This window comes from Cnephaeus nilssonii (genome assembly GCF_951640355.1).
Source record: "Cnephaeus nilssonii genome assembly, chromosome: 10".
NCBI classification, from domain to species: Eukaryota; Metazoa; Chordata; class Mammalia; order Chiroptera; family Vespertilionidae; genus Cnephaeus; species Cnephaeus nilssonii.
In genome coordinates, this window is record NC_137081.1 from 31,575,709 (window position 1) to 31,591,525 (window position 15,817).

Sequence of the window (15,817 nt, forward strand, 5' to 3'; positions counted from 1 at the left end):
TGCCTCAGTTTTTCTGTCTTTATATGGGAGTGTTAATAGCTTTTCCTCAGGACTCTTGGGAGAACCAAGTTCTCTTCCTTTGCCTGTATCAGAACTCTTAGTTGTAAGTGACAGAAAGAGAATGCCAACTAATGTAAATGAGAAAAATCAAATCACTATTGGTTCACATACCTGGGAGATGAAGAAGTAGAAATGCATTAGGCACAAGTAATCCAGGGTCATTCTCTTGACATATCTCAACATCTTGACTGTGCTTTCTTCTGTGTCTACCTCATCTTCTACTTCCACATAGGCATTGTCCCAGCACCTGCAAGATGGCTGACAGCAGCTCCAAGGTGCAGTGTCCCAGTTTAGCAACCCCAGTGAATAGAGCGCTTCTTTGTCTCAGTCCATACCAGTCCTAGAGGAAGGCCTCCGATTGGCCCTACTATGAATGCACGCCCAGGTCCTGGGCCAATCATTGCATTCAGAGGACTGTTATTGGCTAAGGCCAGGTCAGATGCTACAGGGCACCATGGTCAACAGACTTACCATCATCACATGGGACAGGGGTTGCCAGGAAACAAAATTGCTCACGTCTTCAGTTCCTTTCTCAAAACCTGGCACTTAGTAGGTGCTTACCTTTCTTTAACTCTCCCAAGCAAGTCACACCCAAATAAAGCTCTTTGATATAAAAGGTAGGTCTCTGTTAAGTATTATTTTGCTGCTTTTCCCAAACATACAAGGAAATTGGTCTTCTTCTTAAACCTTTTCATTTCCAGTTATGAAAATAATGCATGTACATTAGGGCATTTTAGAAAATGACATACATGGAACCATTAAAAATGATGATGCAACACAGTGTTTCATGACCAGAGAACAATTGTTAACAATGTTAAAAGTAGGGACAAGCTCTACCCGGTGTGGCTCAGTGGATAAAGCATTGGCATGCAGACTGAAGGGTCCCGGTTCGATTCTGATCAAGGGCACATACCTAGGTATAGGCTTGATCCCCACCCGGGCCTGACCAATCAATGGGACATCGATGTTTCTCTCTCTCTGTCTCTCATCCTCCCTTCCACTGGAAATATCCGCAGGTGAGGATTAACAAACAAACCAATTAAAAAAAAAAGTAAGGACAAAAGCAGATTACTAAACTGTTTGTAAAATATTATTTGCATTTGTGGTTTGTGTGAGTGTTCAGACACACAGAAGAAGCATAAGGATGGACCAAAGTTAGCAGTTCTATCTCCATCCTCACCTGAGGATATATTTTTATTGATTTTAGAGAGAGAGGAAGGAAGGTGGAGAAAGAGAGCGAGAGGAACATTGATATGCGGGAGAAACATTGACCAGTTGCCTCCTATAGAAGCCCCACTGGGGATCAAACCTAGGTATGTGCCCTCACGGGGGATTGAGCCTCAACCTTTCAGTGAGTGGGACGATGCTCCAAGCAACTGAGCCACCTGGATGGAGCTACCCTTGAGTTTTTATATAATGATTACACCCTTTTTGATTAAGCCAAGTTTGTTTCTGTTACTTGCAAACTACGAGCTCTAACTAACTAATATGGAGACGTGTTCGCATCTCCAATTAGAGCCATGACATTTAAAATTTCCTAAACTTATCAGAAGCATTTTATAGCTTGTATCTGAAATTGCTTTTAGCTTTGACAGATCTCTCTGTTTCTTTGTTTTCTGTTTCTCCTTCCCTCCCCCGCTCTTTGCTCATAGCTAGGACATTTTCCAATTCTCCACAACATACCAGTCTTTGTGGACTATAAATAGGAAGACAAACAAGGCTGGGCAGTTAGAGAAATTATCATTCAGGGGTGGGTGATTGTAATAAAATTAAATGAGAATGTCTGACATGCTTTTGGAAGGCTGCACATTTTCAGGTTGAGCTGGACTTTTTATCTTCTTTAACTGGCTGGGATGGGGGCCCCTAAGTAATGACAGGGCTCCTCTTGGTCATCTGCTGAGCTGGCAGAGTGAGCATACGAGGCCAGGCTGGGATCTGCTCTGGGAAAAGACCCACGAGGAATACTTTAAGCTATTCTGTAAACACAGAGGAACATTGTCATCTCCACTTCGGATGTGAGAGGCCTCCCCAGGGTCACCTGGGTTGTTGCTAGGCTCTATCTTTCCTGGGTTGCCTCCCTGGGCCCAAGGGAATGGCTGCTGTGAAGAAGCTACCTGCTTTTGTGTGTGTGGTGGGGGAGGGGCTTCTGTGACTAAATGTTTTAAGGACAGGCAGGGTACGGAGGGACAAGGGGCAGATACTTCCCTCCTTCTCTCCTGGAGTGGCTCACATTTGCAGCATTGAAGTCTTTGCTGCTTCAGTCTCTTCTGTGAGAACCCGACCTCAACCGTCCCCAAATCCCCCTTGCCCTCCCTTCTCCTCTTGCGGACCTCACCTTCTTCAACAGGCTTGTTTTCTTTTTCGTTTTATAGCCAATATGTATGTGTTAATTTAAAAAAATAGTTAAATACATTTCTTTTATAGTACCTGAACTTGACTCTCAGACATATAAAATGAAACACCGAAGTGTCTTTATAGTCAGTGATAAAGCTGATATCATATATAGCTTTCATATAAGTATACTTAATATTTTCCAAGCCTCTGGAGCCAGTGTTTGGGCTCTGATAGTCTGCAGCAAACTGAGTCTTTGCCGGCCTCTAGTGAGAGAGTTTGAAGTTGCGGGTGGGTGAACATCGTGTTGCTACTGAGCCAACCAGTGGCCTCTGAAAAGCTGCGTGTCCCTGCACATCTTGCTTCATCCCTGAGCATCTTGCTTCATCCATAGCTTTGCATTCAGCAATGCCCATAGTGGAGTCAAGACCCCCAAAGCAAGAATTACAAAGAAAGCTTTATTAGCAATGTTTTTGGGGTGGTGGTGGTAGAGGTTAAGACTTTTTCTTTTTAATATGTTTTTATTGATTTTAGAAAGAGAGGGAGAGAGAAAAAAAAACACGACAGCAACATTGAGGTTGATTGGCTGCTTCCTGACAACCCCTACTGGGGATCAAGCCTACAACCCAGGCATGTGCCCTGACTGGGAATCAAACCTGTGACCCATCCCTGCATGAGGGGATGCTCAACCAACTGAGCCACACCGGCCAGGGTGAGGAGGTTGAAACTTTGACTTAATGAAAGACACTTCCCTCTAGGAATTAAGAGTCTTGGCAGTAAAAGACACCCCGGTGGGATTTGGAGAGCCTGTTGTAGGTGTTTTACCTCTCACTATACTTTAGGTAATGTCCTTTTCTCTTGGGAAGCCATTCTCTAGAGAAGAAGGTCATGAAAAAGAACCTGAAATTTCCCTATATTTTAGGTAGCACATGAAAACCTGGAGAAGCCTCTTTGATGAGGAATGCATAACTCATATTCTTTCCAAATGGAAAAATAAATGGTATGAGTTGGATAGCAGTTATTGACAAATGAATTCAGAAAAATTCTTTAAAGAAGGGAAGTTAAAAGCCATAAAATTGACGTGGGGGAGAAAGACGGAACGCTGGGGGACCGACCTTTTCAGCTTAGCCTATTTATTTATTTTTAAATGCATTCTACGGGGGCCTTGGCACAGGCTGGCTTTAAAGATTAACTCATTCAGGTCACATTTTGAATCTGGAAGAAGAAGATGGATTATCCAATAAATGATGTGGGGATTACTAACTAACCATTTGAAGGAAAATAAGGTTAATGATCAACGTTGCATGATAGATCAGAATAAATTTCAGAGATTAAATATTTACATGTTAAAAAAAAAAAGGGAGTCATAAAAGCAGTAGACAAAAACATGGGTGATTGTGTCTATAACCTTGGTGGCGAGGAAGGTTTTTCTAAGCATAACACTGGTGAGAAAAAAGAAAAAGTTTGATAGATTTTACGTAAAATTTTTGAAAGTCAAAAATGACCATGAACAAAAGTGGAGAGACAGAGCTAAAGCATTTGAAACATAGCTATAAGGATTTCTTAGAAAATACTAAGAAAGGTAAGCAATCTAGTGGGGCCGAAGGGGATGGTTGTCCATCTCTCAGCGATGTTGACCTTTCCCCACAGTTCTTGCTCATCTTCCACAAGGCCGCCGCAGGGGAGCTGCAAGAGGAAAGTGGGCTGATGGCCCTGGCAAAGCTGTCTGAGATCGATGTTGCCCTGGAGGGCGTCAAAGGTGCCAAGAACTTCTTTGAAGCCAAGGTAGGTGGCTTCTTCCTGTGCAGGACAATTGCCCCCTCCCTCTACCTTGCCCAACAGGAGATGCCAGTTAGTGACTCTCTCAACTCCCTCAGGACAAGCTTAAATAGATCGTGTGTGATGGCAGGAGAATGAATGTGTCTTCGTGCAATCTACAAATTAAAAACAAAACAGGAAAACAACCGAATGGCACATGCATCAGACTCTGGTTTCAGATTGGGTTACTTGGACAGCTACCTCCATATTTGCATCTTACACACTTGTGTGTAAACAAGTGAATAATGGGGCCAGAGGAGGGAGCCTTGGTGACTTGCCCCAAATTTGCTCCATTGACAATGTCTGGGAGTGGGGAAGGAATCTGCAGTGCACGGTCTTGAATCTCCTCTGGGTGCTTCCATTCATTCACATGTTCATCCAGCCATTGAACATTTATGGAGAGCCCACCCCTTGCTGGGCGCTGTCATTTTCACCTCTGCAGAGCACACCTGCAGAAAGAGAGATCAGGAGAGCCCTCCAAGTCCCCTGTCTACCACAGCAGTGGAGTGCAGTTGGTAAGGCTGTCTGGTTTCAGATTCTGCCTCCTCCTGTTACCTGTCTGTGCCTCAGTTTCCTCATCTGTGCAATGGGGGGATAATGGGATTACTGTGAGGATTACAAGAGTTCACATATACATAAAGTATTATGCAAGTACCTGGCTCACTGGGAATATTTCATATGTGATATGAGCTGTTGGGACTCCCCACCACCCCAGGCAGGAGTCTGCCTCTTGTGTGGTTTTGGCTTATTTTACTAGTCTGCCCAGAGACAAATTGTCCTTGGCAACACATTTCAGCCTGCTCGGGCCCCTAAACTCGATTATCTTCTCACTTCTCTGTGATGCTGCTTGGAGAAACAGTCCATCATTTTTGTGCCAACATGTAAACTGAATCATGGTAGACTCGGTGCCTGAATTTCTACTGCCGTCATCTGATAGTCAGGGGCAGGCTGACCACTCATTGGGCCTTCAACACCAGCGTTGTGTGTCCAACCCTGAAAGTGGTTTGGTCCTTCCTTCATGACGTAGCATTGATTCAACCCAGTCCCCCTGGCAATGCCTGGCCCCACATTCAGCTCAGGAGATACCAGGGTGTAGTAGACAACACTTTTGCCCTTCCCAGGACATACACTCGGTCTAGTGAGGAAAGCAAACTCTCAGCCTAGATAGAGAGGAGGCAAGGAATAATTCTGGTGGGATGGGTCCTCCCCATTCATTGACTGAGTCAACGTGTGCAGATCTCTCGTGATGCCTTGGGCTGGGGCCGAGGACTGAGACCCACCTTAGCAGGATGCTCTTTCCACTCCATGGCGGCAGCGCAGTGTGCCGAGTGCTTTTGTCCAAGACTGTATGAAGTCTCTGGGAACGTCTTATCTGGGCATTCAGACCTTTTATAACCTAGATCTGGTCCCCACTCTAGCCTTGTCCACCCCATGCATGTTTCAAACGCTGCCATGCTTTTCACGACTGGGCCTCACTACTGCTGTGTCCTATGCCTGGAAGGCCCCATCCAAATGCCTCTTCCCAGAAAACTCTACTCATTCTTTAAGACCCATGTTAAAGAGTTGCCTCCTCTTGGCTGTTTTCCCCGACTATCCCAGTTGAGAAAGTCTGTCCTCTTCTGCGTGCCTGTGTTATGAGCGGAAGTGCTATCATAATTTATTTGTTCAAGATATTATAATTTATTTTGGACACTTTGGGCAAATACATAAATCGACCCAACTTTTTGAGAGTGGATTGGGGCAAGCTGTTAACTTTTGATATCATCCTTCACCTCTAGAATTCTGCCTTTAGGAGTTTGGCCTCAGAGACACTCATGTAAATGTGCCTTCAACACCAGCATTGTGTGTCCAACCTTGTCTGTATATAAATATAAATACAGACAGCGTTGTTGTTTTTCTACAGCACTGTTAAGTAATAGAGAAAAATTGGAAATGACTGAAACTTCCATTATCGGGGAATTACACCCACACATTTGCACACCCTACAGCCACGGGTATGTATGGACAGATGCCAAAAATGAATTAAGCAAAAACAGTTTGTTTGAAACCCCATTTTGTAAATATTAAATACACCCTGGATAATCACATACCAAAGCATTAGTAATACTTGTGTCAGAGGGACTTTTTAAATATTTTTGTAATGTTTTATAATTATGGGTGCATTATTTTTATAACCAGGAGAAAAGATGAAAAGAATAACAATAAAATAAAAATTTTTGAATGTGTTATGTGTATGCATCTGCCTCCCCACCCAGACTCAAAGGCAGGGTAGGTATATTATCTTTGTAATTACAGTGCTGGGCATATAATGGCCCTCAATAAACATTTGCTTGAGTGACAAACGCAGGGAATCACCCCTTGAATTTAGGAGAGGGCCATAAAGGAGCTGACGTTTGTGACAGATGTTCAAAGATGAATGGAGACTCACCTTGTAATCAAGGAAGGGAAGGCGTTCCTGCCATGGGAATGGCAGGAGCAAAGACTCCAAGGCACGGAGGGTGAGGAGTATCTGGAGGCTGGCCCTGGTCCACACTGGACACACTTGGACAGGGAGTCTGGGCTCCCCTAGAGGTCAGGCCTTCCTCAGCCTCCTGAGCACCAGAACCAGCTGCAGGCCAGCTTCCCAGTCCCACCCAGATCTACCTGGTTCTCCAGAGTGGGGCTCAGGAAACATGGACTTGAATGAGCTCTGCAGGTGGTTCAGGGCAGAGCCAGGCTTGGAAAGCACAGCTGCACACTTGGGTGTGTGTGTGTGTGGGGGGGCATCCTCAGAGGAGCTTGAGCAGGAGCCTGACATGATCAATGGTGGGCACTATGGGGATCGGCTTGCCTGGGGCGAGGCTGGACTTGGGAAGCTTCCATAGATTCTGGAGAATCATAGGTCCGATGAAGGCAGCGACAACGGGGGACTCTCAGTACTTACGACCACTTGATGGGAGGTGGGATGTAAAATGCTACAAGGCTTGTCGGTGATATTTTTTTTTTCCGTCAAGGCAGGGCCTCCCCCCAGCCATGGGAATAATTTAAGGAGGAAAGTTATAAGCTGGGTTTTAGAGTTTAATCTAAGTTGACTTAAGGCACAAGGAAGGCATGCCCTTTCATTTGAAGGGCACAATGTTGGTTGCAAATAGTTTCTGGTCATGTCTTAAGAAATATCTAGGAAATTTGGAAAATATAATTTCCTAGTCCCTGTTACACCCACACATTAGCATGATAGGGCTTCTGATTCAGAAAGAACAAAAACATAACACTTCCAGGTAATATTTTCAGAGGTATCTGTCTCCAGAAACAGACCCCTGTGAAGTGTGGACAGAATTCAGAAAAAGGATATAATAACTTTTCACTGAGTTGTGAGAATCTTCATTAGGCTCCAAAGGAGGTAACAGAATGAATATTAGAAAGGGACCTGGCCAGTGTGGCTCAGGGGTGGAGTGTTGGCCCATGTGCCAAAGGGTTGTGGGTTTGATTCCCTGTCAAGGGCATGTACCTGGGTTGCAGGTTCGCTCCCTGTCCCCAGTTGGGGCATGTTGGGAGGCAACCAGTCAATGTGTCTCTCTCACATCGATGTTTCTCTCTCTCTCTCTCTCTCTCTCTCTCTCTCTCTCTCTCTCTCTCCCCTTTCTTGCCTCCCTCCCCTCTCTAAAAATCAGTGGGAAAAATAGCCTTGGGTGAGGATTAATAATAATAAAAAAAGGACTGGGATAATGTTTAAAATATTGATATCATAGGTAGATCAAATTAGAAAAATGTGGTCAGTTAGACATCTCAGAGACATTGGTGAAGTTTAACATTCATAATAACACATTTTAAAATAAAACCATCTTCTTTTTAAAAAATATTTTATAGGTTTCAGAGGAAGGGAGAGGGATAGAAACATCAATGATGAGAGAGAAACATTGATCAGCTGCTTACTGCATGCCCCACACTGGGGATCAAGCCAGCAACCCGGGCATGTGCCCTGACGGGGAATTGAATCATGAACTCCTGGTTCACAGGTCAATGCTCAAGCACTGAGCCATGCCAGCCCAGCAATAAAACAATATTCTTCTTCAACGTGATAAAAGAATATTTACTTTTTTTATAAGTATAAAAACATTCAATAAAACGGTAATATTAAATAATGTAGTTTGGGTATAGGAATAAACAAAACAAGTTAGTAGAACAGGATAGACAATAATAAAGACAGATCTCCTTCATGTGGGAATTTCGTATATGAAAAAGATCATTTTTGCCCTACCTGGTTTGGATCAGAGGTTGGAGCATCAGCCCATGGACTGAAGGGTCCAATATTCGATTCTGGTCCAGGGCACATACCTCAGTTGCAGGCTTGCTCCCCAGCCCCAATTGGAGTGCCTGCAGGAGGCAACTAACCGATTTGTCTCTCTCACATTTGTCTCTCTCTTTCTCCCTCCCTCCCTCCCTTCCACTCTCTCTAAAAATCAATGGAAAAAAAAAATCCCGTGTGAAGATTAACAACAACAACAAGCTGAATGTGAAGATAAAACCATAAAAGTATTGGAAGGAAATACAGGAAAGTGGGTTTAGAAACTTCTTAAACATGACATAAAATTCTAAAATCAGAAAGGAAATGGCTGGAAAGCATTGATTGCATCAAAAATTAAGAATATTTGTATGGCTTAAGCTACCTTGAAGTTAAAAGACAAATAAGCCCAGCCAATGTTGCTCAGTGATTTGAGTGTCAATCCATGAACCAAGAGAGGTCACCAGTTCGATCCGGTCGGGGCACATGCCCAAGTTGCAGGCTTGATCCCTGGTGGGGTGTATGCAGGAGGCAGCCAATCGATGGTCCTCTCTCATCGATGTTTCTATCTCTCTCTCCCTCTCCTTTCCGCTCTCTCTAAAATCAATAACAACATATTTTAAAAAAAAGACAAAGAACTTGAAGAAAGTAACTGAAAAATATTAACAAGGAATTAATACTTACATTATGGAAAGTAAAAAAAAAAAAAAGCTGAATAGAAAAATGAGCAAAGGATACAAATGGGTACTTCACCAAAGAGGAAATAAAAGGTGCCAGTTTGCCTATCAGATTGGCAAGTAGGGAGAAGGTTAATTATAAGCCATGGCAAGGCTGTGGGTGAAGTGAGAACCTGTGTTCTCTGATGGTGGGGTATAAATGGGAATGGTTGCTTTGGAGAGCAAGTTCGCCATCTTTATTAAATAATGTACATGCCCACTGTGTTTGCAAAGTTTACCTAATTGATGAGACACACAGAGAGAAAAAAATCAGTTCTAGAATACAGGATTTTAAGATGAGTTTACCTGATATTGTATCATTGGAGATAAATTTGATTTTTTTACAATGGCACTGAATCCCATTCACAAATACAAACAAACAAACAAACAAAAACCCCATGTAATATATGGAAATAAGTTTAGAATGATTTATTTAGAGAAAACAAAAAATTTTAGTGGGTAACATAAAAAACCATACTGAATAAAAACAGAGGTTTTCAGGGGGAACCTATATTGTAAAGAAATCCCTTTGCCACAGGAGAGTGATTCAGTCCCAATCAAAATCCCAGCAGGGAAGTTATTTTGTTGTTGTGGAATAAAAAGTGGGAAGCAGCCCAGATGTTGTTGCTCAGTGGTTGAGCGTAGACCTATGAACCAGGAGGTCACGGTCCAGTTTCTGGTTAGGGCACATGCCTGGGTTGTGGGCTCAATCGCCAGTGTGGGGCAGCAGGAGGCAACTGATCAATGATTCTCTGTCATCATTGATGTTTCTATCTCTTCCTCTCCCTTGCTCTCTGAAATCAATAAAAACATATTTAATAAAGAAGAAGTAGAAGTGGGTAATAGGTGGGACATTAAACAGTATCCTGAAAAAAGAAGAGAAGTGGGAAGACCCATCCACAACAGCAGAGTGACTGTCCTCGCTAGTACCAGGCAAACCTGGGAAGACCACAGGGAAGGAGTCTCATGTCACGTGGCTCTAGACAACCGAGCTCTGTTCAGTGGGTGCTCCATCTCCTAGTTTCTCTTCCCCTCTCTCACTCTGTTGGTCTATTTCTGCTGTTTCTCTGCAGGTCCAAGCCTTGGCCTCTGCCAGTAAGTTTGAAGCTGAGCTGAAAGCTGAGCAAGATGAGCGGAAGCGGGAGGAGGAGAAGAGGAGGATCCGCCAGGCAGCCTTCCGGGAGCTCAAGGCCACTTTTAGCACATAGTTGGGTGACCTTGACCTCTGTCTACAGCTGTGCCTCACAGATGCCCCTGGGAGAGCTGGCCAGGCATCCTCGCCCCCAACTGATCCCTCGCCCCAACCAGCCTCCTCACCCAGTCAAGCAAACTCCTTCGCCTCAGGGCAGCAGGGAGCGCTCTCACCCTCAGGTGAGAGAGACCAGCTGTTCCTTGCCTTTCTTTTCCTCCCACGTTGCTCTGCCCTTTTCTGTTGCCAGCACGTGCCTCTGTTTGGCCACCTGTGGCTTTTCCTTGTTCCTTTTCCTCTTCCATATCAAAGAGTGGAAACAAATTGTACAGACACTTCTTCCCTTGGTGGTCCTCAGAGGAGAGGATCCTTGGGGGCTGTGATGTTAATGTTGCCCATTTTCTTGGGTAATTCTCTGCCCCGCCCTTCCCCCCCGCCTTTGTTTCCCATCAGCTACCCTGTTCTCATTCTTAGCCTGAGCCTGCCAGTTACCTTTGCATCCTCGTCTTTTGATGGTGGTGAAGTTTGAGGCAGGTCAAGCTGGACCATGGTCTGTCCCCTCTCCAACAGGGGGCGTGGCATGCTGACAAGATGACACAAAATAGCGAAAAGATAAGTTCTGTTCCTTCCCATCACTTTTCTCCTGTCCCCTAGCATTTCCCGCAGACCCACCTTCATTCATATATCCCCATTTCAGCCTTTTTTCCTACCCTTAAATACTGTTCTACATACTTATACTAATAAAAGAATAATTAGAAGTACTATGAATGAGTAGGAGAATTCCTGCTAACTCTGACTCTGTGCAAATTATATTACAGTAGACCCCTGACATTCACAAGTGACAAATCTAGAGTCTTTTAAAATCCCAAAGGTCATGTCCACCCTCATCATGTAGAAAGTTTCCAACAGCTGCTCCAAGGCGGTGAAGCTGTTCTAAACCTCCCGCACACATTTTTCTATCCTGAGAGTTCTTGGGATTGTGTACCAATGCCAGGGGTTTGCTGTATTTTTAAAAAATAATTCCTAATGTCATATTTATTCCCTTTTGTAACTGCCGTCTTTACAATAAAGAGAACATCTGCATTTCTACCTTACAGCTGTTTCTTTTTAAATAAACTGTGCAAATAGACTTTGCCATCACATCATTGTGCTTCTAGACTTCTCTGAGTTGGGGGGAGAGAGGAAGTGTTTTCTGTAGGGGCCACTTCCAGCCCAGGCTTCTGTTGGCCACCGATTCTCTGAAATCCAGTGAGAAGTGGTAACTGGAGGGTTAGTCTTCACTCCAGGGAATCTGAGCACGGAGGTTGTCTGTTGGCTGCCCTTTCCCATCCCCTCACTGAGGATGTTTTTCAGCTGCAGGTCAAACCTGGAGCTTAATCTCTCTCTTGCTTCCTAGACTCTTGAAACTCTGATGAGAGTTCAACCTTCCCATGTATAATGCCAGGGTATTTTGGGGACCTGGTAAGGACTTCTGCCCTGAGAGAATACCCTTAGCTCCCCAGTGAGAGTCATTTCTGTTTCTGCCCATGCCCAAGACCTATACAATCCTCAGGCATTTCTCTAGGTCAAGTTACCCTCCAACCTCCCCACCTGGGTTGCGGTGAACATGAAAAAGGAATGAAGAGACTTGTTGTATGACATGCTTATTGGTATTTATCCAGATGAGCCAAGAACCTTTGTCCGCACAAAAACCTGCACAAAAAATGTTTATAAGAAGCTTTCTCCATAATTGCCAAAAGTTGGAAGCAACCGAGATATTCTTCAGCCGGTGAATGGATAACAGTGTCATCACAATGGAATATTAATTCAGTGATGAAAAGAAATGTTTAATAAGAAAAAGAAATGAGCTATCAAGCCACAAAAAGATATGAAGAAAACTTAAGTGCATATTGCTAACTGAAAGAAGCCAACCCGGAAAGGTTGCATCTACGTGATTCCAACTGTATGACATTCTGGAAAAAGTAAAACTATGGAGACAGTAAAAAGATCAGTGGTTGCAGGGTGAGGGGCAGGATGGAATACGTGGCACACAGAGGATTTTTAGGTAGTCAAACTATGTATGATACTCTAATAGTAGGTACATTCATTGTACAGCTGTCAAAACCCATAGAATGTACAACAACAAGAGTGAATCCTTATGTAAACTATGGACTTTAGTTAATAATAATGCACCAAATATGGGCACATCAACTGTAACAAGTGTACAACACTAATGCAAGACGTTAATAATATGGAAAACTGGCCCTAACCGGTTTGGCTCAGTGGCTATAGTGTTGGCCTGTGGACTCAAGGGTCCCAGGTTCGATTCCGGTCAAGGGCATGTACCTTGGTTGCGGGCACATCCCCAGTAGGGGGTGTGCAGGAGGCAACTGATTGATGTTTCTCTCTCATGGATGTTTCTAACTCTCTCTCCCTCTCCCTTCCTCTCTGTAAAAAAAAAAAAAAATCAATAAAATATGTTGATTCACTTAACATATTTAAATCACTTAAAAAAATAATATGGAAAACTGGAGGGGGAGAAGGAAGAGAGGTTTATGGGTTTAGTACTTCCTGCTAAGTTTTTCTGTAAACCTAAAACTGCTGTAAAAAAATAAAGTCTAACAATTAAAAAAAAAATGGAGAAGGCAGGAATGGAGGCAACATTGTAATTACTTTCAAACATTCATTTGTTTCTCTTATAACTAGCCCCATGTGAGAGTTAAAAACTCTTGATTGCAATAATAGAAAATGTAACACAGGAGGATTTAAGACAAAAAATGACCAATATTGGGCCATGTACTAGTAACAAAGACCAGAGATAGGACTTCTTGGCCCCGTCTTGGTCATGAAGTCCTGCAGATGTTCCATGCCTGTCACCTACAGTTCCCATCCTCCATCTCCATGGCCATGGCCTTCATTGGTTCTTTCCTGGGTCGCTGCAGTGGTTGCCCTGCCCTCATGTTGTCCTGATTGTCCACCCTACAGCTTAGAATAATTCTTATAAGCTGCAAACTGTTTCTAACACCTCCTGATTCTACCTTCCTCTTCACATGGAGTACTCCCTCTATGCGTGTCTGTGTCCAAATTTCCCTTTTTAAATTTTTATTGATTTTTTTTTTTTTCTTAGAGAGGGAGGAAGGGAGAGCGAGAGCGAGAGAAACATCAATTAGTTGCCTCCCATATGTGCCCTGATTAGGAATCAAACCCTTGACTTTTCGGTGCACGGAATGATGCTCCAACCAACTAAGTCATACCCACAAGGGCTATATTTCCCTTTTTCATAAGGACTCTAGTCACTGAATTACAGCCCACCTGAATGGCCTCATTTTAGCTCAATTACCTCTTAAAGACCCTATCTCAAAATAACATGACATTCTGAAGTACATTCTGAGGTTAGGATGCCAACATGTCTTGTGGAGGGATGCAATCCAATCAATAAAGAGGATGTTCAAATTGCTGTGTAACAAATTACCCCAAAATGTAGTGGCTTAAAGCAACCATTTCATTATGCTCATAGATTTGGTGAATCAGGAATTCAGACACGGCACAATGAGGATGTTTGTCCTTGCTTCATGATGTCTTGGGCATGTACCTGGGTTGCAGGTTTGATCCTCAGCTCCAGTTGGGATGTGTGTGGGAGGCAACCAATTGATATGTCTCTCTCCCATCCATGTTTCTCTCTCTCCTCCCTCCCTGCCTCCCTGCCTCCCTCTCCTTCCCTTCTACTCTGTCTTAAAAAAAAAAAAAAAATCAGTGAAAAAAATATCCTCAGGTGAGGATTAACAAAAAAAATAAAATAGACTGAGAAAACAAGGTGGAAGCTCTACCCGCTTTATGATCTAGCATTGGAAGTCATCTTGTTTTTCTTCTAGCACATTCTATAGGTTACAAGGGCCCAAGGGAAGGGGAATTATACTCTATGTCTAGAAAGGGTAATTACAAGGTTTTAGAGGAGTACAAGGCATGGAAGATATTGTTGCTGCCATCTTTAGAAAAACACAATCTGCCCTAGCTGGTTTGGCTCAGTGGATAGAGCGTCAGCCTGTGGACTGAAGGGTCCCAGGTTCGATTCCGGTCAAGGGCGCATGCCCGGGTTGCCAGCTCAATCCCCAGTAGGGGTCATGCAGGAGGCAGCCGATCAATGATTCTCTTTCATCATTGATGTTTCTATCTCTCTCTCCCCTCTCCCTTCCTCTCTGAAATCAATAAAAATATATTAAAAAACGAAAAACACAATCTGCCACAGTTGATCAACCTGTGTTTGCTACAAATTAAACTTGTTTCGGACTAAACTCCTTACTCTCCTCTCCTCCTAATGATCTGCTAGTCTCAATTTCTGTTTCTATCACTGATACAACTAATCTGAAACTGTTATTATCACTGACTAGGGCAGGAATTATCTGCGGTTAACTTTAAAAACCACTATTTAACAAAACATTGGAGAGACAGCAAATTAAATGAGAAGAGAAAAGCACCCTTCCTGAGGAGTATAAGAAAAACTTTATTGATTCTATAGGTATTTATTGAGTGTCTACTGTGTGCTGGGACAATGCCAGCTGCTGAGGAAACCAAGTCAAAGAATGCAGTATGTGTAATGGTTAAAAGCAAGGGATGTTGTTAGCTTTCACCACCACCACCACCACCACCAGATCATCATCATCTCTTAGATTCAGTTCCTGCTCTCTGGTTTGTAGTTTGGGGCTAAAAATATGGCTAAGGTACTCTGAAAAACAACTTGGCAGTTTCTGATAAAGTTAAGCAAACATCACATAACCACCAATCCTGTTTCTAGGCATTTACCCAAGTGAAATAAAAACCTATGTCCAGCCTTGGCTGGTTTGGCTCAGTGGACAGAGCGTCAGCCTGCAGACTGAAGGTTCCCGGGTTTGATTCTGGTCAAGGGCACGTGCCTGGGTTGCAGGCTCAGTCCCCAGTAGATTGGCTATCAATGATTCTCTCTCATCATTGATGTTTCTATCTCTCTCTCCCTCTCCCTTCCTCTCTGAAATTAATAAAAATATATTTTAAAAAAACAACAAAATAAACTTACGCTCATACAAATACCTGTATATGGATATTTATAGCAATTTTTATTAATAATCCCCCAAACTATAAACAGCCCAAATGTCCCTCAACTGGGCATGGATAAACAAATGTAGTGCATGTATCCAGTGAAATACTACTCAGCAATAAAAAAGAATAAAGTGCCCTGGCTGGTGGGCTCAGTTGGTTGGAGCATTGTCCCATGTACTGAAGGGCCTTGGGTTCAATTCCCAGTCACAGCACATACCCAGCTTGTGGGTTCGATCCCTGGTCAGGGTGTGCACGGAGTACAACAAATTGGTGGATGTTTCTCTCTCTCTCCCTCCTCTCCCTTCCTCTGCCTCTCTAAAATCAATGGAAACATATCCTTGGGTGAAAGAAGAAGAAGAAGAGGAAGGAGGAGGAGGAAGAGGAGGAGGA

General features: G+C 43.5%; 1 protein-coding gene across 1 annotated transcript in view; it reads left to right on the forward strand.

Moving 5' to 3' along the window:
- EFHD1 (EF-hand domain family member D1) overlaps nt 1-11,459 on the forward strand; it is a 38,305-nt gene extending 26,846 nt beyond the window's left edge. The window contains exons 3-4 of the mRNA XM_079782483.1: nt 4,042-4,176; nt 10,260-11,459. Coding sequence (XP_079638609.1) covers nt 4,042-4,176; nt 10,260-10,394 — 270 coding nt within the window. The 3' untranslated portion in view covers nt 10,395-11,459. The remainder of the gene's footprint in view (nt 1-4,041; nt 4,177-10,259) is intronic.
- The last annotated feature ends 4,358 nt before the right edge of the window (nt 11,460-15,817 follow it).